Here is an 8,885-nt window from a genome sequence, read left to right on the forward strand (position 1 = left end):
TGGTTGCCATGGATAGAGATTGTGAATGAGTGGTTGCCATGGAGACAGATTGTGAATGAGTGGTCGCCATAGAGAGAGATTGTGAATGAGTGGTTGCCATGGAGACAGATTGTGAATGAGTGGTCACCATGGAGAGAGATTGTGAATGAGTGGTTGCCATGGAGACAGATTTTGAATGAGTGGTCGCCATGGAGAGAGATTGTGAATGAGTGGTTGCCATGGAGACAGATTGTGAATGAGTGGTCGCCATGAAGACAGATTGTGAATGAGTGGTTGCCATGGAGAGAGATTACGAAGCGGGAGCCAGGAACGGCGGTGGTGGTGGTGGTTATGAGGGGAAGATTAAGTGGTCGTGGGGTGAGCTAGTTAAAAACAATACTTTTAAGGGAGGAGCGGAACGAGCGAGCGAACGTGACTGCTTAATTGACCTGCGTGAAATTGGGGGTTGGTGGACACGCCAAATGCGCCGTCCAGTTTCCATCGATCCTTGCCAACGTGTTTTGCCGCTCGTGTGGACACCCATGCCACTGACCCCCGACGAGTGAGGAGCAGCCAACCCGCTAAACCAGTGCACATGGTTAACCCGCAAGCCAGGCGATGTATACAACTAAACTGTTTTTTTATTTTACCAGGTCAGGCCCGCTTAGCCATGTAGCTCTTTTTCAGAAGCGACCTGACCATGAATGATAGCTGCACGACGTGGCTTTGTCGTGTGCAAATTCATAGCAGCCAAATACTCTTAAATACATGTTGGAAAATCGGAGGACCCGGAGAAAAATCCACGCGACCACGGGGAGAGAGAGAGACACGCAAACTCCAAATATACAGCAGTAGGCATCAGGGTCGAGACCGAGCCCACGACCTCCTGCATACCAGGCGAGGCAGATAACATCTCGCCCTCAGTCTGCCCACGGGTAGCCGAGCGTGAGCTACGTCTTCAAATGGAGCAGACCGCACCCTCACCCCCGCGTGCGTGCGTGACCCTCACCCGTCGCTGTCCCCACCCCCCGCCGCCTCTGCCGTCTGTGCGTTGGGCAGGCGTCACTTCCAGGACGTGGAACGTGGCGATAAAGGACGACGGGCTGGAGGAGGCCACGGAGCGGCTGCGTGTTTATCTGCACGCGCCCGTCAACGCCGTGCTGGGCACGCAGGACAGCACGCTCGTCGCGATAGCCGATGGGACGGCCGGTTCGTAAGGGGGGGCACGGGGGAGGGAGGGGGGGTGAAGGGGAGGCCGTGCTGGTTTGGAGAGCCGACAGCTCTGGCGCCGGCTCCAACTGTTGGCTGCTCCCGACTCGTCGAGGGTCGATGACCCTCGCAGTTCCCCGCGTGACCTCGGGTGTCAACCGATAACTTTCGGCGTCTTCACTCCACCCCCACTCCCACCCCACCCCAGTTCTGTGTGGGGTAAAACAATGAATCCGTCTTCATAGCCGCATTTCACCTGTGTTTTCCATAGTCCGTGTTATTTTATTTTTTATCTGGGCCTGCCCCCTCTTGCCACCGCACCATCCCCTTACCGCCATTACCTCCAAGTAATCGCGAGTGGACGATGTTTGTGAACGCACCTTCTGATGCGGAGGGTGTTTAGGCTGTGAAGCATGTCATATGCGTCTGGCAAGATTATCCGCGTTCTAAGTTTTGCACTGAATAACCGCGGTCCGACGGACCGCGTCTTGTGGCAGGCCGCTGCGACGCGTCGCACGGCGGGGATTTTGACGACGGCGGCGATGACGACGACGACGACGCTGCCGCTCCGCTCACGATCCGCATGGAGTCGCTGCAGCCCGGCTACGTGTCGGTGCGCGGTGACGTGCCGGACTTCCACGAGAAGCTGCCCGGTCGTGGCGCCGGCGGCGGTGGAGGAGGAGGAGGAGCTGGGGGAGGATCGTGGCACGTGCCGGGCCAACTCGACGTGGCGGCCGGGAGACCGGCTGCTGCCGCGCCCCGGCAGACGGCACGGCTGCGCGCCATCGGCTCGGGCAAAGTGGTGAGCGCGATGGGAATGAAGACGTGCCATGACGTGTACATATGTGCGTTTATTTTTATTTAATTGCACTTACGTATGATAATTGGTTTTTTACCCTTCTATTTGGCAACAAAACTGACACCTTTTTTACAAGGAGTCATGTTTGCATAGACCACAATACCTGCAGTCATAATGCAAACAAAAAACATAACTCTGATAATGTGCACTGTCCTTGAAGTTGATTGGTCCACACCCGAGCTTTGAGTTGTGCGCCTTTTGGCGTCATCTGGTCCAACCCATGTGAGACTAGGCTCTAAGGAAAGTTGTCTCGGGTGTGGACCAATCAACTTCAAGGACAGTGCACATTATCAGAGTTATGTTTTTTGTTTGCATTATGACTGCAGGTATTGTGGTCTATGCAAACTTGACTCCTTGTAAAAAAAAAGGTGTCAGTTTTGTTGCCAGATAGAAGGGTAAAAAACCAATTATCACATTTTTTACTGGCAAATGAGGTTCCAATGGTGTAAATGTAGTTACGTATGTTCAATATGTAAGTTGGCACAGAAGGAGGCACAGGTGGTGGCATCGGTCATCTCAGTCAGTCAGCCCATGGCACTTGAGTCTGTCCCCTGACCTGCCAGCCAACGTTTGACACATCACGTGGCCTTAAAGTGGCACATAGCCTGGCACAAGCACCGTGGTGACATCACCCACTACTTGGTGGCGAATGGCCGTTGTTGTTGTATGTTTGTTGGATTTCTTTCACATCATACGTAGCCAACCGTGCGGAGGGAAGAACAACAATCTAAACACATCAAGCAGCTCTATAGAAGTGAGTTGTCAATCTAGATGATGATTTAAAAGTGCATAGCTCCCAGTGGCTTCCTAATATCGGAAGGGAAGAGCATTCCAGACGGCCACAACAAGCGCACCTGAAAGCGCGTGAAAGCATCGTACATCGCGTCGCTTGCGCAAATTTCACTGAAAACCGCTGTGCAGGAAACTGTGGGCAAGCGTTGAAGGCAACCAGAAGTAGAGTAAGAAAAACTGATGACGTGCACGAACGTGATCAGAATGGGGAAGACTTAATAATGGCAGAAAACACCGTAATCTCTATATACAGAGGACTGCAGAGCTGGGGAAATTGTTGGCCGCCAGCTCACCGTGTGACAGCTGCTGCCTTCTTCCCGCTCGTCTGTGGTGCCTCCTCGTGCCTCTGAGTTGTCCCCTCCCTCCCTTCTTCGAGAGTGAGCGACCATCTTGCCATTATTATTCTGAAGTCAATTGCGCTGTCTCGACAGGTGCCTCCGTCCTCCGTCATCAGGAACAAGACGGACGTCATGTGGACGGTAAGAACCCCCCTCCCCCCTCCCCTCAGAACTTCACTTCCATCCTCCGTAGTAGACTTCAGAAGCTAAGCAAGAGTTGAGCCTGGACAGTGTTGGGGTGACTGACCGTCATGCACGGCAGGCTGTTGTGTACAGATGCAGTGCAGCAAAGCCATTCGTTGTCCCGGTGATTCTGTTCCCCCACGACTGTGGTCCTTGCCTTCGTCAATACCCACTGACCAGCACGGTGAAGTATGGTCAAATAACCCCCACAATCTTCACGGTGGAGGAAGTCCCTCATCTGGAAGCGGATTGATGAAAGGGATTATTCGTGTATACTTAAACTGGGAATGCCATAAGCTCATGGTCATTCAGGCATCTAACAGCACCATTTGAGTATTTGTTATTGTGCTCCTATCGTTATCTCCGAGTCCTCCGGTTTTCCCCTCCACATTTAGAATCAACGTGCGTTTAGACTGTCTGACTGCGATACGTTTCCACGTGATAAGCCACTTGGTTGAGCTACCATTTGTGATAACCAGGTCAATTAGAGCTACATAGCTCAGTGGGCCTTACCTGGTAAAATAAAAATAAAAACTGTTTAGTTTTTAGTCAGTTGAAGCTGTGGGCTGCCGATATTTTGAACCCATTTACCACGTAGAGATTGTCATAGCAATATCCATTTATATTTACATGTACATAAAATGGTTGACGAAATGGCAGCCTAATGCTTACATCTGTAGGGTTGACGAGGGTTGGCACCTGTGCTGGTTTTCCCAGGATTGTCCTCTTGATAAGGTAGCTATTCTGGCCCATGACCACACGGGGCCTAACACGTGGTTTAATTTCCATCTGTACGGGTGCTGATTGAGTGTATAGGCAGTCCTGTAGCGGAATTCATTGATGGAGTTTGCCAAACATACAAATATAGGACCACAGAGCTTGGGCAATCATTGGCTCCAGTTCTGGTTGCCTTCAACGTTTGGCTGCGGTTTCCTGCACAGGCCTGTGGAGTTTCAAACTCCACAGCGGTCTGCTGTCAAAATTGCGCAAACGATGCAACGTACGATGCTTTCACGCGCTTTCAGGTGCGCTTGCTGTGGCTATCTGGAACGCTCTCCCTTCCGATATTAGGAAGCCGCTGGGAGCTATGCACTTTTAGATCATCTAGATTGAAAAGTCTTCTGGGGGAATTAAAATTCCTGGTTTTTGTGAGTTGTGTAGTAATAAAACCTTCACACATCACGCAAGACAATGCATTTACACGTCGTTCTCCCCTCTTTCCGATATTGCGAGACATCTGTTCTTCACAAGCTATTTTGGCGGTTTCTGTATCACAAGAGGTGGCCCAACTCCCCCCGCCATGGGAAAGAGCGACGCACGAAGCGTGAAGTCGCTGTGCCATGGTGTGCTCGTTGGGGCTTGTGTCGCTCGTTCCGCGAGGGATTTGTGCCGTGAATTCCCCTGGCAGTACCACGGCCTCGTGCCGCTGCGTCTGGAGAAGGAAGCGGTTGGCGGTGCGGCGCTATCGCAGGCGAGCGTGTCGGTGCGGGCCCGCCAGGCTCCCGAGAGCCTCCCTTTCTCGCCCGCTGCCTACCCGGCACAAGAGGCGCCTGTTCAGGCAGACAAACCAGCACCGGCCCCAGGCCCGCAAGACTCCCAGGAACAGGTTAGGCCTCGGTACTCGACTGAGTTGTGACATTTTCACCGCAACTGTATTTCCATCATCATCATCATCGTCGTCGGCTACTGTCAATCCATTGCTAAAGGCCTTCCCATGCCATCACCATTCCTCATGGTTCAATGCTGCCACTAGCCATCTCACTGCAGCACACAAACTGATCTCATCACTTCATTTATCCACGACGGTCATCCTCTTTGGTGCATTCTCTCCTTTGACCGCCATTCTGTCACCAGTCTTGTCCGTGGACTCTCATCCTGTCTTGTGGTGTCCTTCCCAAGCCCATTTACTTTGTGTCATTGTCGACGTGATGCCTCCGGATTGTATTTGTTTCTTCCCCCTGTGTCCATTGTTCTGTCCCTTGGCGCCATTTCAAGCATGCGTCTCTCCATGCGTTCCTGCACTATGAAGTTATTGTTCCATTTTCTTTGTCACTGTTCATGTTTAAGATCCATGTTATTGTAGGCTGCATGCACTGATGAAAACTTTCTTCCGTAGACACACAGGTATACTCATTTTCCTTACCGTGGTTAACCTATTCTCATTCTCCTCTTCTCATCTTGTGACTTATCAGACTATATTAGCAAAAAGTTTTGCTGGCTGGCTGGCTGGCTGGCGAGGGGCTTGCGGGCAAGTGCGCGGTGTTGACGTCACATCTCCATGATGACGTCACTGCAAACTTGCCCCCACCCGCCTGAGCGCCAGCCAGCAAAACTTGTTTTTGTCCGAATATAGTATGACGTCACCCACATCACGCTGACATCACGCATCCCTCCACCCTCCGCCCTCACCATGGATCCCGCACAACTGCATGGCCAATGGGGGTGGTGATTAAAAAATAAAATAAGCTGCGATTGACCTGCAAGAGTTTTCCTTTCTGCTGTCTAGGTGTTCGCAGAATCCACCTTTCCCAAGCATTGTACCCCGGAACTGAAAGATCTCATGCACTTTGACCCGAACAGCAATCGGCTGTTCAAGTGCGACGGGGTTACGTGGCACGCCTGGGACCCCAAACAGACGGTAAGGCGCGCGCGCATGCAATAAGCTCATTATTCAATAATTATATTGTGTCAATAAATGTGTAATCTTGCCGAATAATAGTGCGTGTCCATGCTGAACTGCTAAAGGATTTTGTTTTGCTTGTTAACAATTTTGAGACATTGTCGTATCTAATTCTCAATTGATTTTCGGGTTAGGCCACGTGACGATGTGGCCAAATTTGTGCCGTCACAGATGACGTCGACGCAGCGAACCGTATGACATTGCCACGTGGTGTACAATGTATGTACGTGTGCACGTTGAACTTGTTTCGCACCGTACGTAGCCAACCGTGCTAGTCGGAGGTGCGCACGAGTGTTTATCGCACCGATAACACCATTGGTTCAGCTCACCCCGTAAATTAAAGGAAAATTCACGCGCAGAAATGTAGCGGTTTCGGTACGCGACCTTCCGCTTGAAAACTGCGCCAAGCGTCTTGAGGACAAAATTCGGGACGGAATTCAGAAAATTCCAGTAGAAGGACATTGCCTGGAAGAATGACATTCCAGGAAGACGTGGATTTTACTCTGACTTCCTTGGATTTTGTCCTTAAGGTGTTTGGCGCAGTTTCAAGCGAAGCGTTGTACAGGGATTCCTCTGCTTAGGAACGAGTTAGGTTCCAGAGGCCTGTTTGCAAATCGATTTGTTCATAAGTTCAACTTTTCTCCTGTCGATTCCAAACATGTTGTTCGGCATGTACACTAAACAGGGGGAATGGCTTTAAAAGTTGTATAATCTCCTGCAGATGCAGATGCCACTGGTTCTTCACGATTTGCAGATGTAGCGGCCACCACCGCAGTGGTTAAACTTACGGTTCTCGGTCCGAACAGGCAACTGGACATACAGACAGGCTTGTTCGTATCTCTGAAAGTTCGTAAGTCGAATGTCCGTAAGTCGAGGAGTCCCTGTATCCGATTGCTGCCAAATCTGCATCGTTGTTGCTTCAACTCGCCAGCGAACTGAAGCAATAATTTTTGGTTGCATTAGAAGCTTGCGAATGTGATGGTTGAATTTTGTTGGCTATGAAGGGTGGTGGAGAGTCTTACGACGCAAATCTGGCCAGAACATTACGTGTCTTAACTCACAAATGAATTACGAATTGTGGTATCGCTAAATCTGCACGTGTGTGTTGATGTGTTTGTGACGATACCTCTTTGTGTGTTAAAATTACAGTTTGACTATGGACGGAGCTTTTTGCATTGGTTAGCGCACTGCACAATGAACCCGGTGACCTGAGTCCGATTCCCGCTCATGGCCAACATCAATGTCGAATATGATGACCAGTCCTGGGTCTCCACTATTTCGACTCGGCCTAAACATCCGCACTGGGGAGACAAAGGCAGCAGGGCGTGGTACTGCCCACGCCACGCCCTCGTGCGCCGTGCCGGCCTTTAATAGGTGCTCGCTAACGGCACTCGCCCCAACAGTCTGTATGGCTGTAGGGAGATCTTTGCGAATGACCGTGTTGTGTGTGTGTGCGCGTGCATGATATGTGCGCGAAGCCAACAATAGTGACGAATATCTGAACTGGTTCTGAGCCTCCCCTAGGTCGACTCAGCCTCAAATGGCTACCCGTTGCGGTGTGTAAACATCGCCACTGGGGTGACGAAGGCAGCCAGGCGTGGTGCTGGCCACCCACCCCCTCGTGTGCCACTCCGGCCTTCATAGGTTCTACTCGCTAACAGCACTTGCCCCAACAGTCTGTAAAGGCTACACGGGGAATCTTTGACTTTGTTGTGATGACTCCTGTCTCTCTCTCCCTCTGAGCAAGGAGGCGGTGGGGCGGCGGTGCCCGTCGGCGTGGACGCTCCACGGGGGACGCTGCTTCCTGCTCGTGGCCTCCGTGTCCGCCAACTGGGCCGAGGCCGAGCGGAGCTGCCGGCAGATGTGAGGGCAGACACGGCGCACGCACGGACATACACGCACTCACTCACACGCACACGCATGCACGCACACGCACTCACACGCACGCACTCGCGCACACACACGCACATGCACGCACTCGCGCACACACACACGCACACACATGCACGCACGGACACACACGCACACGCACTCACTCACACGCACACGCACGCACACACACGCACTCACACGCACGCACTCGCGCACACACACGCACACGCACGCACTCGCGCACACACACACGCACACACGCACACGCACACACGCACACGCACACGCACGCACTCGCGCACACACACGCACACTGATACTCACGCACACGCACACGCACGCACACGCACGCACACACTCACGCACGCACTCACACACACACATGCACGCACACACTCACACACACGCACGCACTCACGTACACACTCACACGCACACACTCATGCACACGCTCACACACACGCACGCAATCACGCACACACGCACACGCACGCACGCACTCGCGCACACACTCACACACACGCACTCACACACACGCTCACACACGCACACACTCACGCACACACTCACACACATGCACGCACGCACACACACACACGCACTCACGCACACACTCACACACACGCACACACTCACACACATGCACGCACACACACACACTCACGCACACACTCACACACACGCACACACTCACCCACCATGCACGCATGCACACACGCACACTCACATTGAAACTCATGCACACGTACACACACATTCATACACACACGCAAGCACACACATACAACAACAACCGCCATTCGCCACTAAGTGGCGGTGACGTCACCACGACGCTTGTGCCAGGCCAAGTGCACCTTGAGGCCACGTGAAGTGTCGAACGCCCGCTGCAGGAGGTCACGGGGCAGACCCAGCAGGTGCCACTGGTCGACTGACCGAGATGACCGAGATGACTGGCTGATGCACCACCTTTGCC

The 8,885-nt window shown here is 52.5% G+C and overlaps 1 protein-coding gene across 3 annotated transcripts in view; it reads left to right on the forward strand.

The window, feature by feature from the left end:
• FREM1 (FRAS1 related extracellular matrix 1) overlaps positions 1-8,885 on the forward strand; it is a 57,296-nt gene that overhangs the window by 43,496 nt on the left and 4,915 nt on the right. For all 3 annotated transcript variants that reach the window (XM_078867548.1, XM_078867549.1, XM_078867550.1), the window contains exons 31-36: positions 1,039-1,188; positions 1,686-1,990; positions 3,271-3,318; positions 4,769-4,966; positions 5,867-5,998; positions 7,788-7,903. In XM_078867548.1, the coding sequence (XP_078723674.1) occupies positions 1,039-1,188; positions 1,686-1,990; positions 3,271-3,318; positions 4,769-4,966; positions 5,867-5,998; positions 7,788-7,903 (949 nt within the window). The remainder of the gene's footprint in view (positions 1-1,038; positions 1,189-1,685; positions 1,991-3,270; positions 3,319-4,768; positions 4,967-5,866; positions 5,999-7,787; positions 7,904-8,885) is intronic.

This window comes from Lampetra fluviatilis, chromosome 24, assembly GCF_964198595.1.
Source record: "Lampetra fluviatilis chromosome 24, kcLamFluv1.1, whole genome shotgun sequence".
NCBI lineage: Eukaryota > Metazoa > Chordata > Hyperoartia > Petromyzontiformes > Petromyzontidae > Lampetra > Lampetra fluviatilis.